This window comes from Neopsephotus bourkii, unplaced genomic scaffold, assembly GCF_033783945.1.
Source record: "Neopsephotus bourkii isolate Nb327-2 ecotype Australia unplaced genomic scaffold, CSIRO-AGI_Nbou_v1 NB_54, whole genome shotgun sequence".
In the NCBI taxonomy this organism is placed as follows: domain Eukaryota; kingdom Metazoa; phylum Chordata; class Aves; order Psittaciformes; family Psittacidae; genus Neopsephotus; species Neopsephotus bourkii.
In genome coordinates, this window is record NW_026900571.1 from 126,491 (window position 1) to 151,566 (window position 25,076).

The following is a 25,076-nucleotide window of genomic DNA, read 5'->3' on the forward strand; positions in this document are numbered from 1 at the left end:
ACCCTTCCTTCATACTCTGTCCCACCAGCTGATACCTTTTGTGGGTTTTTGTGTGAATATACCAGAATTTACAGTGAGAGTGATCAAGGTACATTTGCATATGTGAAATCACATCATCCTTCCAGATGTAGCAATTAATGTAATAAAAGATACAACCCTTCCACACAAGAAGGTCTCTGAGATAAGAGCAGAGTGCCTACAGCATCCTTTGCAAGTTCCTATGGATGCATGGAAGTAACATACTTCATAATGCCCTTGTTTTCTTTAGCTGGATTGCACAGGGTTTCAACACTTTAAGGGACAAACCAGTGTTGAGTGCAGCCAGTGGGGACTTTGCCAAAGTGTTTAGTCCTCTTCTGAAAAGGCAGGTAGCAACACAGTAACCAGGCATGTCTGAGATGGCCATGGGCACTGGTATAGCCCCTGCCTATCCCCGAAAGGCTCTGCAGAGCTTCACAGTTTGCACTGTGTGGGGGGAAAAAAAAGCATCAACGAGTGGGTAAGTGTCAGACTTGCGCAGGTATTAGTGTATTTCTTCCTCCTGTGTATAACACATCTGTGCCTCTTCAGAGAGTTTCCATGACCAGTTCAGGCCAGCTCTGAGTCCTGTGACTGCAAGGTATTGTAAGCATTGCAGCAGACTGCAATTCCTTGGTAGGCTGTGAGAGTGTGATCTAAGCAATGTACTGGCACTGATATTAAAAATTGCATTTGCTGAATTATATTGTAAAGCCACCTGCAAAAACAGGATGCTCCGACACAGACAGAATGGTGATGAATGCCATTATTTAAATAATGCTGCAGATACAGTATTCCAGCCAGCCTGTGTCAGCATCCCACAGGTCAGCACAAAATATCTCTGTTTGTTTTGGACTGACTACATACCACGGAGTGAAACCATGTACTGGCTTGTAATATATGCAGTACTAAGTAATGGAGAGACTGAATAGGTGTAATGGTGGACAAAAATTCTTGACTATTAAAAACTGCAGTATTTAAAGTAGCAACACACAGAAGGAGGTTAGGAAAGTAAATGTGGTTCAAATTCACCATGACAGACACAAATTAAATCAGCGTGGTAGAGGATCCAAAGAGAAATGCATTTGGAAATGCTTGTGTGCTGAATCTGGGACTCTGGGCAATAAGTAAGAGGAAGTGGAATTTCTCATTAATCAAGATAAATTCAACCTAATTGTCTCATTAGGTTTCAGTGCTAGAGGGACTGGTATGACAGACTATTGTATAAGCTGTTTAAGCAGACTAAGGGAGATAAAAGGAATTGTGTGAGAGGGATGACTTTGTGTTTGACCCAGTGACATATCTGCCTAATTTACAACTAGGAAGTGAAGGAACTTAACAAATGCAGTGCAATAGGCTGATTACCAAAGCTTTGGATCGAGCAGGAGTGAGCAAAAGTGTTGTAAGTTACTGAACTGAACCTGAAGACAAGATGTCTTCATCATGTAGCTACTGCTTCATGTCGGAAAAGAACTGTGTAATTATGGGGAACTTTGGAGACTTGCTGAAGATTTCATTTAGCTACCTGTGAAACATCACTAACATAGAATTAAACACTGGATGATAGTGCTAGGAAATAAAAGTTGTCAAACCTGGCATGGTATAATTCTGCTTTTGGGCAGCCTGGTAATAGATAAAAATTAATTCATTCACTAGACTAGAAATCAGGGGTTCTCTCAGGAAGAAGTTATCATGACATGATTACGTTCAATATACTTGAAAACAGTCCCAAACAATCATGTTTATACACACTATTTTGAAAAGGCCAATTTCTCAAAGCCCTTCATAAAATTGACTGGGAAGAGAAAGGTATAAATGGAAACTGCAAGTTTTTCCAAGAAGAGTTTGCTAAATAGGCAAAATATTGTTAAGACAACATGTGTGGTAAAAGAAGACAGAAAGTAGAAATGTGCTTACCCATGTGCATACAGGTGTTTAAATAGGTGTATATTTGTCCACACACATATATGGAGCTATGTATGTATACATAGGTATAGATACGTATGTGGGCATGAATATACACAGTAGTTACATATTTAAATTGACTGTGTAGCTGTATATTAGGAAAAAAAAATGCTAGAAAAAGGAAAATAGATGTCCATCGATATTTGTGTGTTACGAAGTATGGAATTTACTAGCAAAAGCTAAAATGAAATCTACTCTTGGCAAGAAAATGGTGCTCTGAAGGAGTTTTTAATTTACATGAGGGGAAAAAAAGCAATAATGGTAGAGGCTGAGCAAAGGTTGAAGGTACTAAGACTGTTAATAGGAAATGCGTAGATGACTGAAGTGTTCAGAAAAGATTTATGGTTTGTGTTTGCAAAGAAACAAGATGATGCACGTCTATCGTGAGGACGATGAATTCTTTTCCAGTCCATCCGTAATTAAGAGAATGTTTGACAACTCCTACTTTGGGAAAACAGCTTTAAAGCAGTCCCCTGTATTACCTGCAGCTATGCACTCTCAAAACTTATTTTTAGAAATTGTCTGGCCCAGTGATGTGAACTCTTAATAACTTTGGGAATATTGGAGAAATTTGCCAAGACTGAAAACATGCTCATTTTTTTTTTTGCCAATGTCCTAATGGCACAAAGGGGATAATTCTGATAATGGCAGGGCAGCTAACCTGACCTCACTTCCAGGAAAATAATAAAGAAGCTGATATGGGAATTCAACTAATAAGGAACAACAATATTATTAATGGCAGCCAATGATGTTTCTGTTGAACATAGGTCTTGTCAGGTGAACGTGGCTCTGCTTTTTTATGTAAGATACCTGCTTGGTTAATAAAGTAACTATTTAGGCATAATAGACCCTAAAAGTGTTCAGCTCAACATCCTAACATAATCTGGTCAAAAAAGAAGAATCTTACCTTCTTGTGTAAGAACATGTTAAGTGGCTGAGAACTGGTGTGTCAAGAGCAAATGATGCAGAATGACACTAAAAAGTGTATTTCTAGTGAAATTCTAGCGCTACATCAGGACTCAACCCACTTTTAATGCTCAAAGGGAATTGTAGCATACCTACAGAAATGGAGAAGATAGCTTAGAAAAAAGTTAGAGACTTTGGAGGTCCTATTGGATAACCTCAGAATCTGGTCCTAGCCCAATGGCAGGGCAAAATGTCTAGCGTGATCCTTGAGTACACACACACAGAATGGAGTCAAGTGGGAACAAGGGTCTGATTTTGTCTGTCTTTATACTATGTATGCTTATGGGGAGACTTATATAGGGTAACATCAATCACACCACAGCCAGTACTTTAAAAGATTACTGAAAATAGGAGAATGCAAGGAATAGCAAAAATCTTACTTAAGGGCTGGTTATATACCTGCTAGTTGGAGCAGTCATTTTTGTCTACATGAGAAATACATGGGTATGGTTATTGCAAGTGGTGGTACAAGATGCAGATACCAGCTTGGGAAGGGTTCTTTCAGCCACCTACAAAATGTGCAATGTGAATTGATGATGATAATATGAAGCAGTGTCATCAAATTAACAATACATTATCCATGTGTTTTTACAAGTGTGAACAAACAATTCCCAGAACCAGCTACCAGAGAAGCCTCACCTTCTGGTTCATCAAACCAGGGTGGGATGCTTTTCTAGAAAGATTCCTGAGAGGGCTAAACCCAGGCAGCAGGGTCTGTAAAGGGAGAGAGCAGGGGACATGGCAGCCTATGACATCAAGAACTCAGGCAAGATGACCTCCTTCTCGCTAGCCTTCTACGAACTGCTCCTAGGATGTAAACCTGGCTGTGAAAGTTAATTCAAGGATCGGCTGCGCACATTACGTATTTGCACATACCTTTAGTACAGACATTTTACTCCACTGTAAACAATTCCCTTTATTGTGTATAACAAAGTATTGGAGAATTAGTCAGAATTAGGAGCAAGTCACTTAATTTCTGTGCCTCAGTTTGCCCAGTTCTAGAGAGTGAACCCAGCTTTCCTCAGTCCCTCCCTGCATGCTGGAGAGACAATGCAAATGTATTACTCCAGGAAAGTACAGGATTGATAAATCAGAAAGTTTCCATCCCTCAGAAGGTATTCTTGTTACGCTGGTCAGCAATCAACCTGTACTGTGAACCTTGACAAGATCAACATGATTGTTCTGGGATTGGTTATGTAACAAGCTCGCTTTGCAATTTAACTAATGAATGCACTGGGAGCCCAGATTAATATGTTAACTTCAAGAATTTCTCCCTAGGGAAAACTTATAGATCCTGGTTATCTGTAATATTATCCTCTCCCAACAGACAGAGTGATTTGGCCACTTGAATGTTTGCTTTGCTTACACATGTATAGCTCATATGTTCACAGCTTTTTCTGGAGGAGGTAGAAAGACCTCAAGCTTTGCTTGAGATTGTACAGCTGGGTCTGTGGGCTTTCCCATTTGGAGCCCTTCCTGACGGATGGCATGCAAGCTCACTGCTGGGATGATTTTAGTTGCTGATATGGCACAAGTTGCTGTTCTGGGTTTTTTTTCCCAGTAGGGTCATACTCAGTTCTGTGCTCTTTCGGCCTATGAAAGCTGTTCATTTCAGAAAACAGTAGCTGTAAGTCTGGCACTATTATTGGTTCATTAATCGAGGGCAAGAGTTTGTTTTAATCCTGAGTTTTTAGTTTCTTCATTAGGGTCCTGTTTTCGTTCTCAGAAGTCTTCTAGAAAATGTAAAGGTGCAGAATACAGAAGATACAGTAAATTTCTATGATAAATGAAGCATGACTTCCCAGAGTAACATACACTGTGTAAGATCTTTGCCATCTGTAAATTGCACCAAGTAGGTCAACTTTGGAAGTCAACATCCTATTTGAACTGTCACACTGTACAGAATTGCTAGTTTAACACTTGTGATTAATGACTGCAGAGTCCATAGTCTCATTTCCAAGCAGACTGTCAGTGACACTCAGTAGCCCCCAGAGAGTTCATAGTACAAGTGCTTGGCAATCTTTCCTTTCATGTTTTATGATCCAATTCAGATTGATGATTTTCCATAAAGAAGAAATAGGAGAGGGAACTGACATGAAAATACTGGCCTTCATTCTGCAGTTGCTCCTAAACTTGGTTTCCTGCCACCCCTAAAGTTTGTTCCTCTTCTCCAGTATGTCCCTACAAGCTGAGGTGTATATTTGCCATGATCCCATATGACAACATTGAATCAAATGCCCATACCAGATATGGATGTGGCCTGCCATCATGAAGCCTGGGGAAGACAGTTTCATCTCAGGGGACCCCATCTCCTCCTGGCTGGTCTGTCCCTACCACCCTGAACCATGACCCACAGCTCTTGATGCTCCCTCCTTGGCTCCCCCCATCTTGCTGTTTCTCCACCGAGGCGGAGTGCCAGCCAGAGTCACCTGCCCTCCACCTCCTGATCCCCACCCTGCCATCCACCCATGGGGGTCAGGGACAAAGGTGTATTTTAGCACTGAAGGGACATCACAGAAATACTCAACAGCACTGGAGGTTCCTTGTGTACTTGAAAGAAACAGCATAGCTCTGCCCCCTTCCAGATCTGTGTGGACAGGAATGTAACATACACAGGAGATAGGTCTTTCATTTCCTATTTTGCAAGCAGTCTTCTGCCTGGCCTGGACCACATGCTGTAAGAGAGGGGTCAGTGGCAGCCAAAGAGATGAGCAGCTCCTTGCCTCATCTGCTCTGGCTTCACAGGAAGCTGCAGGGGCCTCTGTGTTTGCAGGACATAGTGATTTTTTCAACCCAACACAGATGGCATCCATTACAATATTATCACCTAACATTTGATTGTTACAGTTTTCCGTAATTTGACTTGACTAGTCTTCCAATTTAGCTTGCACAGTGTATACTGCCAATGGTTGCAATATATGCTGAAATCACTTAGTCGAAGTAAATAAATGAGTAAATCTAATACAGTACAAATTATGGCATGTTGTCCTCCTGGAAATAATAATCAGCAGTAGTGTAGCACAGGATATCTGCAACCAGCAAGGTCTGTCCTTATACCCATATTTGCATAGGTTGGGATAAACTGTACAAATATGTTTTAAAATTTAACAAAGCTAAATATGTAACTTTTTTTTTTGCCTCCATTGTAGGGTGCTGTACTAGGGACAGAACTTTATCAAGCAGGTGCATTGTGCCAATCAGATCTATGAGATGCTGCTGTTCATTTTGATGCAAAAGAATGAATCATATTAGGAAAATGTTCTTACTTTTTTGTGCTGTTGTAGAAGAAAATCTGCCAGAGCCTTTAGCCAGCTGAAGGCATAGGGGGGAATCTGTAAATAATGCAGTATACAGGCTGTGGTTCAGAGGAGATCGTAGAATGATAGAATAGATAGGGTTGGAAAGGATCTTCAGATCACCTAGTTCCAACTCCCCTGCCATGGGTAGATCCTTCTATGTTCCTCCCCAGCAGATGAAAGACAGCTTCAGCATAGGATCTTCCGTCAACAGGTGCAGCTCGCCAGCTCTTTGGTGCAAAGGCAATAAATAACTCACCTTGTGGGAAAATAATTTGCCTGCTGTGTGTAAAGAAGTATTAATGCCATATTCCAGAATGAAGAATTTGAATGGTAATGAGTACCCAAGAGGGCTGTTTGGGTGAGCAGGAGAGTGGAGACCTTTTCTCCTGAGCAGACGCTTAGAGAGTTTGGGTGGAAAGGAGGATAGGAAGACATATCATGAGATGGGAAAGGCTATTTAAGCAATCCGGTAACACTAGCATGAAAACAAATGAGTTTGAACTGGTCCTTAGTCTGGAAAGCATCCCAGCAGTGGGAGGGGGTGAAAATTTGGCTGGTTTCTAAGATGGAAATTATTTCTGTAACTGAGTGTCTGATGTGGTCACCTGTGGCAGCAGGGCTCTGGGCTTTCTGATCTGGGGCAATCAGCCTCGGAGAGACCTCCCATGCAATGAAGGATTTAAACACATGCTTTGCTCTGTGGGGATGTATTTTCTAATACAAAAAAAAAAAAAAAGAAGCTAATGTTTAAGCTTTTGCAGCTTAATCGTGTTTTTAAAAGCACATTGCATATGCATAGTTCAATTCTGAAGATGGCTGACGCATGAGGCTTGCATATTTGGCCTTGTGACGGCGGTGGACATCTGGACCTGTGCGAGCTGTGTATCTTCGTATTGCACCCATCGCAGGGGAAGAGCAGCAGCGGTTCAGCACTGCACAGAGCCCTAGCTCCAGCGCAGCACTGCCGGCACGCACCTGGATTTTGGGCAGCCACACACTGAGCACCGGCAGGCTGGCTTGGCACCCACCCACCCCAGGTTTCCTCAAGCAACTTGGAGCAGAGGTGCTGTGCTGTCAGGGAAGGAAAGGCTTATACTACTGCAGACAAGCACTCGTCAGGCAAAGGGCGTGACTGTCACATTTGCTGGTAGGACTTGACAGGTCCCTTGATGATTCCTTAAAATAAACGTTTAACGGGGGATTTTATAATCACAAGTAGCAAGTATGCTTTTGAAATGTTGGAGGGGAAACAAATTTGCGTAAGAATGAATTGGAAGCCAAGAGCTGGTAGCCCTAGATGTTTGTATCAGAAGTGGGGCTTTCCTTTCCCTGTTCCGTCATAGAATCATAGAATAGTTAGGGTTGGAAAGGACCTTAAGATCATCAAGTTCCAACCCCCCTGCCATGGGCAGGGACACCTCACTCTAAAGTATATCACCCAAGGCCTTGTCCAACCTGGCCTTGAACACTGCCAGGGATGGAGCATTCACAACCTCCCTGGACAACCTATCCCAGTGCCTCACCACCCTAACAGGAAAGAATTTCCTCCTTATATCCAATCTAAACTTCCTCTGTTTAAGTTTTAACCCATTTCCCCTTGTCCTATCACTACAGTCCCTAATGAAGAGTCATGTAGAGCAGTTGCCTGCTTCAAGTCCATCTCCTAGGCTGCCTTGCTTCCTGAATAACTCTAAGGAGCACATGCTTATGATGTCTGAAATCAGTGCATTTATTAATGATCCATGTAGTTGGAAGATCAGGATTTCTTTTCCTCCACTGAAAATATTTCAAAAACAAAAGTTTCTTGCTGGTGTTGCTTTTCAATTAACATTCACATTTAGCTGTTACATTACTGTACAGCAGTACAACACTTTATCTGCAATACATCTTACCCCTTTCTTATGTACTTTAAAAACTGAATATTACTGGATAAGAGGGCTCAAAACAATCATTCTTTTCCAATTATCAGAGAATAAGCAGAGCTGGTATTCTCAGCCAGCTGATTCCAGAGTTCACAAATTGCCTCTACATCATTCAAGTCTTCACCACCAACTTCAAGTGTGCAGGAACACAGCTTCCAAAGCATGGACCTGAGGCTAGAGCATCTGGGACTCACCTTCCTTTTCTAAGGGGAAAGCCAACATGACTCTTCCATCTTGAAGCAATTTTTAAGGCAGTCCACTTCATAAAACTTGAACCTTGTTGATTGCAAGAATGGAAGAAAAGAAATACAAGGAAGAGCCAAACTGAAAATGAACTTTGGTATAAGCCAGAAAGAAAAGGAAAAGCTTCATATTACACTGCCGTCTGAGCAGCCTGCACATGCTTATCTGCCTGCTGGGAGGGTGTGGTTTTCTAAACCTTAAATTGCTCAGGTTTATGCAATTCAGCTTTTCTCTGTACCTTCTGTTATGCCATAGGCTTCCCCGTCTGATCCAGCTGCCGGCCGCTCTGTGCCTACAGAGACGGGGCTGAAGGCTGAGTGCAGTGCCTGCCCAAACCCGGCAGTTCTACACCTGCAGGACCAGCGGATGAGGGAAACGGTGAAGCCAGACATGTGAGTTGAAAGGCTTGTATTGTCTTTTGTGCTGTTCCCACTTTTATCCTTTAGCTGGGCATGAACTGTTCCAGAGGAGCAAAGGTGGAAGGAAATGCTCCAGCAAACAAACCAGCCCCAGTTTGCAGCAGGAGGGAGTGGATCTGAACCTCAGCCTGCATGCTCAGGAGTACCATGCAGCAAGGCAGCTGTAAATATTTACTATGTCTGTCATTGGTGATTTAGTCTCCCCATAATCTAATACAGGGATTATTTTCATAATCTCATGGAGAAGGCCATATAACGTACCTGTAGTTTGCTGTGTTTATTAGAATTCAGTGTTGAAATACTGCTTACGTACATACTACATGTGAAAGTACCATGCTTAGTTCATTATCTTTTTGTTAGCTAGATGTGTTTGGTTTTCTGTCTTCCTTTTGCTCAGAAGGTCTGTTTCTTCAGTAAAGTGTGTTAAAACCCAACTGATGCCATTGTACTGCAGCTGCTTTAGCCCATCGTTTTACTAATCCTCTGGAAACCCATTTCTTCCCCTCCCCCAGGCTAAAACCCACAAAGTCTCACTGCAGCTGCAGGAGGTAAATCGAGGCCACATTCACCCCTGCTGTATCTTGCAGCTTGATTTTATGCATATAACTGCTTCCCCTCCTCAGTGAGGTGAAAGAAAGTGAACTTGGTTAAGTTTTTCTCTTTAGCTAATGTTCTGCTCCACTTACTTAAACTTACACTCAGTTCCTTAATCATCTTGTAACTCAGTACAGGTATATGCAGCAACTGCAAACCTGTGCATATGTATGAATACACAAAAGTTCTTATAAGTTTCATTTCTACCAGTGAGTCTGATTGTTCATGCAAGAACATGCATAATGCATAGATGTGCCAGCATAGAACCCGGGACTGCCACAGAGATACATGGACATCCTCACATACTGAAGTATATACTTAAAGTACACGATAGACAAGAGGTCCAAATACATAAATCAGCAGGACCTATTAAAATGTTTAAAGCTAAGAATATTTTGGGGTTTTTTTAATGACTAGGGATGAACTGCTTGCACCAAGCTCTCGGCCTCCTTGACGACTACCAAGGAAAAACTGTAAAAACTAGAAATGGTGTGCATATTAGACTGGTATTTCATGCTTGCCTTGGGCACCTGATGACAAGGAAATAGTTCCGCCAAGAGCAGGAAAAACAAGAATACCTTAGGTGACTGTACTGGGCACTACACAAGGCACTTGTTTTTCCACAGTTCCCTGTAGAAATGGAGCTCCCTGTTCTACCACCCTCCAAAGCATTTTTCATTTGTTCATTCAGGTTCATGCAGAACAATATCAAGGCAGCTCCACAGCTTTATTGAAAAAGCACTGTCTATTTTCTGCTATTGTTGGAAAAGATGATCTGTAAGTGAAAGCCAGGATTCACTCTCAGGCGTTTGGAAAGCTGATGCCTTGGGAGGAGATGTATCCTCAGTACTCCCATCCAGTTTCCTGAGAATGAAAATTCCTCTGAAGGAAGTAATCTGTTATTAATTTGCTATTTTATATTCTTCCATCCCAAACATCAGAGTCTATATATGTTTTCCAAAAATATAAATTGAATCAATCTGGGGAAGCTTGTCTCTTTGTTATTGCTTTCTTGCCACCTGAAAATATTCTTTCTCCTGCTCCTAATTTCTCTTACTTGTTTGTGGTCCTGTGTAAGCATCCTCCCCTTCATGCACACAAGTTCTGCTGTTTGGAAGGCTGTTCCAAACCCATTTGTTTGAGCATTAACTGCATCAGGACTTCATTGTAACACAGAATTGGAAAGAGGAATGTTCCTGGCTCTGGGTTGTGACCGTCTATCAGAAGAGAAAATTGAATTGTCTTTTGGAAGAAGTTTGAAGGCGCTGGCATCTTCCCCCAGCATAGCTTTTCTCTTGAAAGACGTGCATAAATCTTGCACGCAGGATAAGATGATAGATTAGCTTTGTTCCACTGCAAACCAGGAAATTGAACAACATCATTTCCAGCAGGAAGGTAAATTAATAAAGGTTTTCCAATGCAGAAAGTCTCCTCCAGGCTGGCTGCTGAGGGAAGCAGCCCCTGTTTTTGGAGCTGCTGGCGCTGCCACCTGGCTCCTCTTACTGCAGCAGCAGATGGAGGCCTGCAGCTGATTCTGAGGGGCTCTGTGGCCAGAGCCTTTTGGGGAGCTAAAAGGACCCCTCTCTGGTTAAAATGGGCAGACTGGTAGCATGCACGGCTTCCTGACTTGTCACTCGTTTGCTGTGCATGCCCAGTTCTTCCACTGGAATTTTTGCTCCTAGAGACTGGGATGCATGAAGATGCTGTTGATATTTCCAAGGCTCTTCCAAGCCCAAAGGCTCAGGCTGAAGCTGCAAAAAGTTCGTTACCTGAATCATGTGATTCTAAGGGACTCAACGTGGAAGCAGAAACTTTCACCTTCTAAATGTTCAGGAAATGGCTAGGTGGTCATTTAACTGCACCTGTAACTGCATCAAACTGCATAATGTTGACATCCCTCTGAGTAAACATCAATTATTCCTTTACAAGGAAATCAAGAAGCTAAACACCCTGAAACCTCCTACCTGTTTACTGGCTCCAGGCAACCCTCTCTTTGCTCCTCTATTTTAAATTTAACAGACCTGCAACATTCTTATTAAAGCAAAGAACCTTAATAAACTGATGGTTTCCATGTGCTAGTAATTTCTTATTAAGGGTTGATGGCTACTTCTCTGTCTGGATTGATGCATCTTTTCAGAAAGGGCTTGTCTGAAAGCAGGTAAATTTTGATCTGACTTTGGATGTAATTCTAGTCTGTTGTTTGCTTGTCTTTTCCTGTGTGTTTAGCTTTCCATGCCTACAGCTATGTGGTATAGATGCTTTTGAGATACTGGTGTTAAAAAATGCGGGTGATGCTGTTGATTTATTCACGGTTCTCCTTCAAAGCTGTTTTTTGTTTGTAGTGCCTTGTACTATATTTAACAACATCAGTTTACACAGGATTTTGCAAGTAGAGCTTAGTACTGGAAAATATCTTGTAACATAGTTTTGGGTTTTCCTAATTTCAGCCTGAGGAGTCATGCTACTGCTATTTAAGAGAATATTGTAGTTTAGATCCAGTCAAAGAGTGTAAGGCACTGAAATAGCTGTGACTTGTATAAGGAATTTCAAAGAACTGAAAAATCCCCTTGCCCGCCAGCATGCAGCAGATCACATCAGACTGTGTGGAAGGGTGCAGGAAGCAGGATGGTTTGAGCACGTAATTCCTAATTGGTTTCTCATCAAGGGATTAAGCGGCACACAATTGGTCTCCACACCCACAGAACCAGTTCTGGAAGCAGGTATTAATTCAGCCACAGACATAACTATCTTTCCCAGGCTGGTGTCTCTCTCGTGTCCTGGCTGACAAAACCTTAGTAAGCCTCTTCATTGTAAGGAGAATGTTACAAGGCTGTCAGCAGCACATGCATGTTAAATGTTAATTAGCAATGGACTTTATCGGGGAGTTCCCACAAAGCCCTAGTTAAATCAGTGGTGAATCAAGTCCAGTGAGTAGTACTGTACTCAGGGATGTTGTTTCCCAGCACTGAGTAGACAAGGGCAGAACCAGGCTCTAGAGGATGTGTTTTGGTAGCTGAGGGCTTGGTCACTATAATAAACAAAACTTATTTGCTGAGACATTTATTGGACAGGGATCTTAGTCATTATCTTGTTGCAAAAAGATGCCCTGGAAAAGAAACTATTGTGCAGCCTTAGCTAGAAAGCTGCTTCCTTTCCTGCTTGAATACTTTGTGTTTCCCCAGTCCTTTCCATTTGGAAGGCAGTTATAAGCTCTAGCTCATAGCTGGCTCCCAAATAAACAATAGGGACTATTGGCAGATATAAATGGGCACTGTCAGCGTTACATCGTAAGAGAAATAACTGAGTGAAAAACAGTATACTATTTGTTCAAGACCCAAAAAGTAACCAGCATTAGCACCAGAAAACTAATAGTCAGACCATAGTAGCTGGGCTGCTGGGTTCAGCTGCTTCAGTGTACTGTTTCCCTTTGTGAATTTTCCTTAAATGTGAAATTCAACACTTGGCACTGCAAAACATCTTTAAGCTCATCCAAACTTCCTTCACTTGCCCCCTGAAATTTCTATGTCCAGCTGCGGATTTTGTGTATGCCCGTTATTTAGGCGTCTGTCTCTGGGGTGTACTGCTCTCCTAAGTTGCTGAAATGTTGTTGTTGACTACCCTACCTGGGTTTGTGCCCTTCTTTTTCCAGGTTCCTGAATGGCACTGAGCCTCTGCAGCTGTCCCGTTGGGACAGGGTGGCAGGGAATGATTTCTGGTTGTGTTATTTGAAAGAGCAGAATGTGGCAGGAGGAGGAGTAAGATACAGACAGTTTGTAGGCTGCAGTCCTAAAAGCCAAGAGTCTGTGAGGACTTTCCCCCAGATCAGGTCTGGGAGTATCTCTGTGACCACATTGCTGCACAAGGACTATTGTAATGAATGCTGGGCATCAGTATTATAGGAGCCTGGCCTTGTGGTGTGTGAGCAGCCTGCTGCCTGGTCCCCTGCTCACCTAACCATGCTGCAAGCTGCTCCTAAAAAAGGTCCCCACAGGGTGTTGTGAGAACTCATTAAGCAGTTTGTCAAGAGATTCCTGGATCAGAGGAGCAGTCGTAAAGGCACAGCGTAATTAAAGTACGGCTTACTTTATTATGTGTTATTAGCAGGGTTATCCATCACATGTTATGCACTTTGTAATTATTAAATGTTATATCATGGTCACATGTGAGAAGATGCTGTGTGGTCTGAGGGTGGCAGGCACTATGGCTGTGGGAGGTGTAAGGTGTAAGGCTTCAACTTCCTTTGAGGGAGAAGTCCTCCATGGTGCATTTGCCCCTGCCCTTTCATTCCCTGTTCAGCAGCTCTTACCTCCTGTGATACTGGCAAAGAGGCAGCATCATCTGCCTCCCCCTCTGACCCGCTTGAGGCCCTGGGAGAGGATTGTAAAGAGAGATTAAGACTTACTGTGCAACTATATTAAGATTTTCACATTCCCATGCATTTCACTCTGCCTATTGCATTATTTTCAAGTTAAGTAGGTTAGGCCCACATGGAGGACACATGGTCTGCTTGAATGGTTGTTTGTGCAGATGGTGTAGCTCTTGCAGTGGTTTTGTGTTGTATTTGTATGGAGCAAAAGTCTACCAGGGAATGTAGAGGTGCTCTTGGGTTGTGTTTGTACTTGCTGAGCCACTCGCACATCATGAAGCTGCGAGTGAGTTGGGCAGGTTGTTCTTAACCCTTGCCGACATAAATGACATCCTGCAAAACCACAATGGAGTTTGTCCCACAAAAAAAAAGATAAAAGCTACCTTAAAGCATTTTAGAGGGTGCTGAGGGTGGGGTTTGCTTATAAATGTTCTTGGTCCACAGATCAGGAAGTCAACAGCATTATCTACCTGCTGTCTGAAGACACAAAATCTTCAGTGTTGTACAAAACATTTTAATCAGGACAAGCAAGTCTCCTCTGAGACTAAATGGGCACCACTGGCAAGCTGGGTGCTACTATCCAGCTGTGCCTTCCATCTACCCAAAGCATGGTTAACCCCTTTTCTGTGCTCCTCCATACCTCCCAGCCCCTTACCCTTTCATATTGGCAGCAGCTTGCATTCACACTGAAGGTCATTTTTTCCCCTGATGGACCAGTATCACAGGGAGATTTGTTGTGCTCTTTAAGCTAGGCCAGTTCAGAGAGCAGCTAAACAATGCATAGTGAAGGAAAGGCAGTGTCTTGCTTTTCTCAAAGAGGCTGGGTACATTTGGCCTTGGGAACATACTAAAAAGTGTATCCACTCATTAGGAAGCCAGAAAGCAAGGGGCATGCCTTGAGACCTTTTTGTTCAGATAGATACCTCTGTTGACAGTATGGGTCTGTCCTGCTGTGCATCATAAGGCATGGAAGTTAGAAGTGGGGAAGGGAAAGAGAAATGGTTTTCAATTCAGTGGACAGAAGAATTAGTGAACACTATTTCCCTGTGGCTTTGTCTAGTGGTGTAGTTCCAAAATCAGTTTTCCTTGAGGGCCAGCTATGCACAGCTCCTTTTTCCTGCCTGTCTTCACTGATATGGTTTGTGTTCACTCTGCAGCCTTGTGTTTTGTGGGAACACTATTTTTTTTCCTACCCAGTCAACTATTCTCATGGTAATTGTGATAATTTCATGAATGTGGAGGCTTCTGCCTTTCTGTCAGAGTGGGCTGAAAATGAAAATGCATCCAAAAGGTAGGAAGCAAAAGAGCAGGGATGAACAAAGAGGGAGAGAGAGTAAGTGCAGAAATGCCCTCATACTTTAGGAAACAGGATAGAAGCAGTGTCATGTAGTTAATATCTGGAACTACATTTGTGCTGAAGGTGCAGAGTTACTTTATTTCAAATTAATTTTGTTCCAAGTTTTGCACTTTACTCTGTAGCAGCAAGGCTTCTGTGTATCCTTTCACTATTGCGATGTACCCAGTGCAGGTCCATATTGCCTGGGGGTTAGGTTGTCTAGATTGATGAATACCTGGCTGGAGAGCCCGATAGCTCTGTGGTGGTCTGCAGGCCTGCATTTCCTTGCTCTGAAACACAAGAAGAGCATGGGCAGGTATGTGTCCCCTGTCACTGAGTCACACAAGATGCAGCTGCAGCAAGGACCAGGGATGCACTCCCTCATGCTGTTCCCATGGCCTGTTGTACCTATTCCTGGCTACGAGCACACAGTTGTCCAGCCACACAAACACAGTACTGTGGCTGAAACAAGCTTGTGGTATTTGTGAGGTTGCCAGTCTTGCCACAGTCGGAAAGAGCAATTGGCCAAATCAGAGTGGTAATGCACCTTTTGTTACATCACCAGCCATGCAATTTTATAATTTAGCATGTGAAATGCTGATGGCATTTATTATGTCAATTAGGATGAGCACATGTTTAGGAAGCCCTTCAGGAGTCAATCATAATTGCTCACATAGGCTTGCTTTGGCCACATGATTGACTTCCTTTGAACAGTAGACCCTGTGCCTGTCCATTGTGCTACAACTCGTCTTTGCACTGGGAGGCTGAGCCTGTGGCTCTGGCATAGGCTGTTGGTCCAAGCCTGGGTTTACTGGGCTTTGAAAAAAAGCAAGAAACAGAAGTTATTACCTCCACCAACATAGTACTTGACAACTAGAGACATGCCAGCAACAAGTCTTCTTGGAGGTACTGCCTTCTGCTAAGGTGAGTTCATTCATAGGACATGTTTCTTGTGGTGTGGGTAGGTTAACCTGTGGATACATATTGTCTTATTCAAATCTCTTCACTCGATTCTGGTCCAGCTGTTCCTAATGTTCTCAAATCACTTCTGGGCTGAGTTTTTTCATTCTACCATGCTAAGTAAAGTTTTGTATCCATGAAATCGTCAGAAAGAGCAATTCAGGTTTGTGTGGGCGTGCGAGAGGGAGACGGGCGGAGAAGCAGAATGTATTTCCATACATTCCTAACAGACATTTCAGATACATAATTCCACAACAAAAAACTTTTTCCAGCATTGTTTTTTTTTCTGTAAATTCCAGGGTGAGCCACAGAGGAAAAATGTTGTCTTTTTTCCCAAATAATCTGGTTCTGGTTTTTGAAGTTCTTGTGCATGCAGGCAGAGTGTGACATTTCTGTTAGGTTTCACAGCTTGAGCTGCAACTCAAAAAGTTGCTGTTACTCACCTACTGTACTGTTAGATTTTTTTATTCCATTGGAAATGCCTTTCATTGCTAAAGGGCTTTGATTGTTAGAAGCGTTCAGAAGGATTTTTTGACTAATAATAAGTTTGGAAAATCCAGCTGTCTTAAAGCTGGGGCCACGCAGAGGAGAGGTTTTGGAGCTCCTGTTTGTTGTCTCAGAGATATTCTGTACTCATGTGGTGATACTTTAAATACAATCATTTTCTTCAAAGACCTTGTTCTAACAGTCTTTCCTACAAGCTTAAAAGTCAAGCTGAATTCTTAACTGCTAAAGTGGTACCTCTGGGATCCTGAACTCTTCTGTAGCTACTTACTGACTTTTTATGTGGAGGTATGCTTTTCACCTCTGCCCATAGCAGATCTCAACTGGAGATGTCAAGGGGGTTGGAACTAGATGATTTTAAGGTCCTTTCCAAGCCAAACCATTCTATGATTACACTTCAGGCAGAAGGAAAATGTTGTGACTTTTCTATAGGTAGGACAGATTTAAAAGTAATGGGGAAGGGAGGGAAAAAAAGAGAAAGATATACATAGGAGGAATGCTGGTCCTAAGGTATCATGGTAAGGTTTCAGGCACCTTGGTGTCTTATAACCTTCCGTTGAACAAAGTTTCAAATCTAGGCAGACTGTCTCACCCCTTTGGCCTTTAGTACAGCTATGCCGAGGTTGATGCAAATTGTTATATGAAATTTTTGCCCCAGATCTTTGGAAAGTCATTTTGGATGTAAAATACTGTATAATACATAGTATTGGAGCATGGGTCACTCTATAATGTTTTCCACAACTGTTTCATATTCTGAAACAAACAGGCTGCCCAGTGGCCTCCTTGAACAGTAAAGTCAGTATAATCTATACAGATCTTCATCTGGAGAGAAAGAGGGGTACAAAACACAGTAATGGGAAAGCTGGGAGGCCTGCTACAAGGTAAGACAGTTTGATGAGAGATAATAAATTAATACAGTGTTAAAATTTCTCTGCCTAATGGCAAATAGTTCTGTATAAGCATTCAACTTGATGCCTCATTATAAACCTCTGAATATGAAATAGGTGGGGTAGTAGTGCAACCTGGATTCTCAGAGGGGTAGTAAGAGCTATATTTTCCTGAGTATCATCTCGGTGAACCCTGCATAACCTGAGGGTTTTGTGCTTTTGCTTGAGGGTGAAGGAGGACCTTTGCTCCCTCCTGGTTTTGGCCCACTCTTCTCCCCAGTGTGAGTAAGCCACTAGATGGGGACAATGCTCACATCTCCTGACCTGCCTACATCTAGCCACTGGCAGCTGGGCCGAGGATTCAAAGAGTTAACCTTGTGACTGTGGAAGGTGCCAAGTCTTCTAGCAATTTTATATGGATATTTATTAACATGAACAACATGATGGCAGTCTCTGGGCTCTCAGCAAAGCAAGCTGAGTAGCAAGAAAGATGTTGGTTGTAGCATGTGTAGAAGGAAGATCGAGTAAAAGCATCTCTGGAAGAATAATGAACTTCTAACTTGGCAGCTGGCAATGCTGTTGTGGTGGAGCAGTTTCCTTACCTGCCTGCAAACCAGCCCCTTTGGCCATACTGAACTGCATAAAAGGATGGCTGTGACTCATTAAGAGATGTACTTCTGTAGGAGATAACAGCCCATGCAGAGGCTGGGGGAAAAATGCAACATGACTTTATCACAGATACAGGATTTGCTATGCACATGCTTAAAATCCAAAAATAAAACAAGAGCATTAATCAAATGTGTTATTTACGCAGAGACAACCAAACCAACTAATACTTGGTGGTCTTACTGTACTATTTAGAATCCATTTCCTTTCACATACTGGCCGCCCTTTCTCTTGACTGAGGATTTTGTTATACCCAAACCATGCCACTTCAGAGTTACTGGAGCTAAATTACTCTACCTGTTTTACATCTCATATGTCTCACTCCTCTGTTTTCCAGTGATGCTCATTCACTGGCTTGTCTTCACCACCTGGGATGTAAGCTAGTTGCTGCCCTTCCAGGCTTCATGTCACTGTTTCTCTGGGTTTTAGGCATCTATTTTCTCCTTCCTGTGTTAGCTGCTTCCTGTCTTTCATTACTTAATTCTTTCTCTTTTAGCCTTCATTACTCATTTTTTTGCTACCTGAAGTATATTTCATTTTGTGCTGTGCTACTTCCAAGTGCAGCCTCCTGAAGTGGGTTAATGTTTGAAAGCGTGTCTGGGTGGAGGCACTGGGGCTTTGCCACTTTGCTCAGTGAGACCTTCTCTTGACATGCTGCTGCCAGCATAACTGCTATGGTAAGTCAGAATTTAAGCTTAAGGTTGGTTAAATACTTAATTGGGATGGGATGAATGTGTAAGGAGATAAAAGGCATTTTCTCTACCTTCTCTGCATATTTCCTGCCAGTGCTTTTTGTCTGCATTTGTTTTGTTGGGCTCTTAAATGCTTATGGTGGCTGCAAATTCCTAAGCAGTGAAAACCTGTGAGATGCAAACTCCTTCAAAGTGGTACAGTCTATTGGGTAACCTTTTTAAAACTATGGCCGTGATACTGGCTTTCATTGTGTCACAGCCCTGGAGGTTATCTCATGCCCTGGTGTGACCATTTTCATTGAGCTTTTGTGGCTGAAAGCTTGGCAATATGGATATCGAGGATGACGGTGTTCTTCCTTCATTTGCACCATATTCCTGTGCTTCAGGTCTCTGCCTTGCACTAGAGCTTGATTTTCTGTAGTGTTACAATATTGAAATTCTTAAAAATCAGTGTTTAATGTTATTTATCTAAGCCATTTTATTTATCTAGGCACTGTACAATTATGCTAAATCTGGGACCTGAGGTATCTGACTTCCTGCACAGCAGCAAAGCAGCAAAGTTGATATCATCTTCTTGGGAATGGCACCACCACCTCTAAAAGCTCCTCCTACCCATCATCCATGCAGCCACCAGCCCCTGTCAGTATGAATGTCACTGTAAGCCAGCATGAGACTGCCAAGGAGACATCTTCTCCCTGCTGCGGTTGCCAGTGGTTTTGAGAGGGATTGAAAATAGATGTAGGATTCCTCCCTTATTTTCCTCCTCCAAGCACAGGCCTCAAAGAAGAGAAATTCAACTGGGAAATAATTACTTTTTTTTTTCACTTATCTGTGGTTTAACATCTACCTGTGCAGGGTTCCTTGCTCGAAGTGCATTTTGTTATTCATAGCTAATAGAACAAGTAGAAATACATACCAGTTATCAACAGGTCAATTTTAAACCCTCTTTCCTTCTCTTCTACATTGTTCAATAGGAACTGGGGCTTTATGGTTCCTAAAAGGACATGAAATTAATTATGTAGCTCGTTGTGACAGCACATAAATGTTATAAATACAAATTACTGCAAACATTGCAAACAATGTCTGGCTCTGACCAAATGTGTGTGACATCTCCATAGCATGCCCTCTGTGCATGCACCATCCTTTGGTGGTATAATCACCTCCCAAAGACAGACATTGATTATTTCATAGCTTAATATGTCCATCAATATAAGTTTTGTTGTAGGTGAGCATGGGCCATATTAACCAGAAGAGGCTGATAGATCTCCTCCCTCCCCCCAGAATTTCTATTAAAATATAGTATAAATTTTCTAAATGGGAGAGGTCATATGACTTGAATTAAGGCCTCCTAAAAATTCAGTGCCTGTTACTAATTAACATGGATGGCTTTGTTTCCCAGCACTATAGCAAGTATTTGTAACTCATGTAAACATTGTAAAATTCAGGTACAGTTCCCTGCATCTGCATTTTTCACTAGCAATGCGTCGTTAGCAGTCGGGTTTCATTTGCACATGTGGGAGGGGAGGAGCAGTACATTCATGGTTAGAACATGAGGCTAGGAGGGGACCATTCGGATGCCTGTGCTCCTCTTCCTGCAGGCTGCTCCTGTCTCAGAGCAGGGCTTTGGGTCCATCTTTCAGCAGGTTTTCTGATGGGAGCCATGTGTTTGGTCTCCTGCCAGCAAGAGTTTCTGTCCTTGGGAACATCCATGAGGCAACAAAAGATTTGGGTTAGCTGTATTCTGGTGCACAGAGGCAGCACCTGTGTGGGTCTGCGTGCTGGTACAAGAGGATGTGGCAGGAAAATGAAGAAAAAACATGAAACCCAGCCTGCTCCCCTGGTTGTCCTGGGTGCAAGCCATTTCAAAAAATGTAGGAAAGAACAAAGTTCATAAAACAGTGCTTTTTTGTCACACTTTATTGATTTCTAATTCATTCTATGGCTATTTTTAAAGCCACAATCCCACAAATTCCCAAGCTGCGTATTGCCATTCTCGTAAACAGCCCTGTTGACTTTGGATGGGTTCCCTCCATGTAGTGAGGGATGTGGAGATCAGCTGAACACTCTCCCTTCTCACTCTGCAAAACCCAGCTACTGGTAGATCAAACACCGGCTCATGGCCACCCTACTTCACCAAGAATTTGACCAAGACCTACCTACCAGGAGTCGCTTATGGTGCCCAACAGTCCCCACCTCAGCCTCATGATCATCTTTTCTCTTGTTTCAATTTGCTGTTCACCTTACTAGAACCAAATAATGCTGGTTTTAACTCCTACATTAAGATGGCAGACAGAGCCGTTTTCTGCGCTCGAGAAAGATGTTCATTTCTTCACAAAAGCTCTGGTGACTATTTTTGCAAAAGGAAACATTTGCTGCAGTACAGAGTATTTTAAATATTTGCAAGACTTCTAATAGGAGACGATTTTAATTCAGAAGAAGCTAGTGCTAATCAGGAGACAGAGCTTATGCAGAACTTAGTCTTGCAAGCAGAAATGTTATTATACAGCCACTTAGCATAATTGCCACATAAGAATAGGATCTAGCAAAGCATTAAAGTGAATGTTTGACATTTAAGCATCTGGTTTAGAGTTAGTGGGGCTATCATTTTACCTTTATGTCAGAAAATCCCTGCTATGCTCAAGTTTAATTTCTCCAGTTTAGAGCCCATGAGCTTTGCATAAAAGTAAGGGTATATTTTATATGAAAATGTGCTCTGTCATAGCCAGAGTTTTTTGGTATTCTTTCCCTCATTTGCCCTCAGATGTGGGTGTCTGAGGCTGGCACATTGTCTCAGCAAATTAAGTCAAGCTGGAAGTAAGAGTAGAGTGTTGCGGCAGAGCAACAAATAAGATTTACATTTTCAAGCAAGAGTAGTAATTAGGCCATTGCATATTTTATATCTTCAAGTTTATTTTCAAAGTAGGATATCAAAATAAGCATCGATGTAATGAGATATAAGTGCTCCAGTGAGCAGTCAGGGTTCATCAAATAAAAACTACAAATTACTCTTCAGGTTTGCTGCTACCCAGAGTTTACATCTTTAAAATACCAGGAGGCGGGTGCTCTGGCCAGAGCTAATTAGGCCTGTAGTTAGAGACACATTGGGTTTCTACAACACAAATTGTAAACAGAATAAACCCAGTTTTGAGTGATACAGTATTTGGCATTATGCTGTGGATTTCACTTCAGCACATGGGGTATTTGGTGCTTTGGGAAGTAAAATGAAGTTTTGAACTGGTTATGCAGGTGCAGATGGTTATAACTACTTGACTCAAGGCATCCAGAGCAGTGCCATGGGGGGAATAAGGAGACAAGATTGGAATGCAGGGTCCCAGGTGCACTGCTGCAGTGGGATGAGGGTGGTCTAGAGGGTGCCAAGACTGAATCCTCATGATCCAACCTGTCCTCCCTCTGGATGAGTGTCTGTATGCCCGTGTGTGTTAGGTGAAGTTGCTGCTCTCCCTTGCTGTGCTGAGCAGGCAGTTTGTGCAGTACCCATTGTTCTTACCTATGTTTCTGTAGTCTCTCACTGTTTGCCTATGCTTGATTCTGCTTTTCCAGCAGAAGTAATGTGAGCACAAAATCAGCTGACTGGAACTGCAATTACATGCTAATTTAAGGTTTCAGCCGTTAAATGCCTGTATTATGTCTCCCTATTTTGATAGCTTTCTTTACAATAAGAGTAATTGTGTAAATTGAGCTAGATATAAGAGAAAATAAGTCCCTGGAGTTGACTCCTTTTTTTTCTTCCCGCTTCTTTGCTCCACCCTACCACTCCAAAAAACCAATCTTTCCTTAATACCTGCTAGAGTAATTCATGTCCAAATGCATATTGTAAGTACAGTAAGAGAAAACAACCCAGAACAACAATCCTTTGGCTTTCTTCCCACAGATCTGATGGCACACAAGCCTTGCTGTGACTCCTACGAATAGAAAACAGGTTGGGTACTCCAGTCTGCCCTCTTTTGAATTGCATCAATTCCACTTATGAGCCAGAAAGAAGAAATGGAGGATAGCTCCCCACCACTCTGTGTCACCTGCGGCCAAGCACATTTACCAGAAGAAAACCACTTGTACAGCTACACCGAAGTAGTAGATGATGATCTGATATGCCACATTTGCCTGCAACCTTTGCTTCAGCCATTAGACACGCTCTGTGGGCACACCTTCTGTACAGCCTGCCTTACAAACTTCCTTGCGGAAAAAGACTTCTGCCCCATGGACCGCAAACTTGTGATTCTCCAGACATGCAGGAAGGCCAGCATACTAGTGAATAACCTCCTGGACAAGCTAATGGTTAGCTGCCCTTTTACAGAACACTGCTCAGAGGTCATGCAACGCGGTCACCTCCAACAGCATTTCCAAACCCAGTAAGTTGCCGTCGCCAGACATTTTTCTTTTTCACTCTTTTTATTAAGGACAGAAAAAAATATCATCAATTAATGCTGATTAAAATATGCAGTTAATGTAAACAAAGATTTGTTGATTCCACTCCCAATGAATGCTTACAGTATCACTGATTTAGAGTGTAATTTAGTCCATTTATATGATGACATCTCACTCTGGTTTTAGAATCAAATGCATTCAAGGTACTTCATGCTATTGTTAGCAGTTCTGGGCAGATACCTTGTGGTTAGCCACATAATGGAAGTGTGTCTTTAGTCATCTGAAAAGATCTGAGAGTTTGGGGAAGCTGAGCTATTATAAATATTTTAATAGCACATTAAGGGTTTTATAATTGCCCTTTCTTCAGTCCTTTTTTGAATCACAAATGACCTATATGAGAAGTAGAGCAGAAAATGTTCTGGTTTGGTATTGGTCTTCGGAGGAGCTGCATGCTCCTTTATTCCAGGTGAACACCGCACCATGGGGCTTACAGAGTGAACTGGTGTGGCAGAGCACTCTGGTTGGGCTCGCCCTCCAGCCTCATTTCTGCTGGTGGCCAGGACAATCTCCCTTACGCATCTGGGAGACCTCTCCAGGGAGCAGTTTGGTTCCTCAGGAAGGATAGAACTGATGGTGAATAATTCTCTGTTGACAGCATAAAACCTTGTACTACTGCTTTTTTCTTGCATCTTCTGCCTTTTGGAAGGAAGGCAGAAGACTAAAGAGATACATTCAGGGCTGTGATTTCTGATGGCAGACAAATGCTTTGGTATAGTCCTGTATCAGCACCTTGGATTTGAGAAGAGACGTGGTCTAAGAGATGCCCTTTCCTTGTGGCCTGTATCTGATGTCCAGTGAAATTACTTCCCCTGTGGTTTGCAGATGTGAGTTGTGTTTCTAGGTGTGTGTTTCTGCCTGTGCCTTGCAGAGGAAGACCTGGGCAATTGGTGCAGGGCTCCAGATTGCTGCAGGAGGCACATTCCTGCACAGACATGGTAATGCTGAGAGTCAGAGCATCCCTGGTGAGCTGGAGCTGAAGGCTTCATGGTTTTGAAGCCTGTAACTGGAAATGGCTCTGCAGCCTACCAATCAAACATGTCCCCATTTGAAATGGAGACCTCTTTTCCTGAAGCACCTGGATTCTCATGAGGAATTTATTCACTGAATATATTCACCGAAGCTGTGGTTTAACCAACAAAAATATGTGACCATTTTACACTACTAAAACTGAAAAAAACCCCAACCAAAACCAAAACAAAACCCCAAACCTCAAAACATAATAAAAGGGGTTCTTGACCCTTTGCAAAGATCAGAAGCCCACTTTCCACATGCTGAGGGCTTTGGTTATGGATTTGGATGCCCTTGGCCCTCCCAGTTCTGGACTTGGCTTTCCATGCTGAGGGTGCTGCTGGCTCATGGCATGTAGGAAGTGGAGGAGGCAGCCTCCAGTTCAGGCCAGTGCTGCTCTGCCAGGTTAGCTATGTGCTGCTAAGGGGAAAATATAACAAAGTTACTTACAATCTTCTGCCTTTGGTGTCAGTACTTCTCTGACAGGCTTCAAATATTAATTTCAATAGTAATGTAGGTAAAGAGACTGACAGTCTGCTGTGAGCTGTTATCACTGAGATTGTTTCTTTACAGGTTCCAACCATGAAGTCTTGAGCCCCTAGTGCAAATACCCTTTCCCTTTGCTATACATATAGCTGACTTTAATGTATTTTAGATCCTCCTTTTTGTCTTAATTTTTTTTGACATAATGGTGCTGTGGCCATAAAACTAGCAAGTTAAAAAAACCAAGCAAACAAACAAACAAAACCCAACAAAACAGCCCACACAGTAAATAGGCAAATTGT

The 25,076-nt window shown here is 42.5% G+C and overlaps 1 protein-coding gene across 5 annotated transcripts in view; it reads left to right on the top strand.

Moving 5' to 3' along the window:
- Window positions 1-25,076, top strand: part of LNX1 (ligand of numb-protein X 1) — a 173,948-nt gene that overhangs the window by 81,913 nt on the left and 66,959 nt on the right. For 3 of the 5 annotated variants that reach the window (XM_061352450.1, XM_061352487.1, XM_061352460.1), the window contains exons 2-3: window positions 8,669-8,805; window positions 22,730-23,207. In XM_061352450.1, the coding sequence (XP_061208434.1) occupies window positions 22,825-23,207 (383 nt within the window). In that variant the 5' untranslated portion in view covers window positions 8,669-8,805; window positions 22,730-22,824. Of the gene's footprint in view, window positions 1-8,668; window positions 8,806-11,470; window positions 11,585-18,737; window positions 18,823-22,729; window positions 23,208-25,076 lie in introns of those variants that run through there. The other 2 variants (XM_061352469.1, XM_061352478.1) reach the window with 2 other exon arrangements.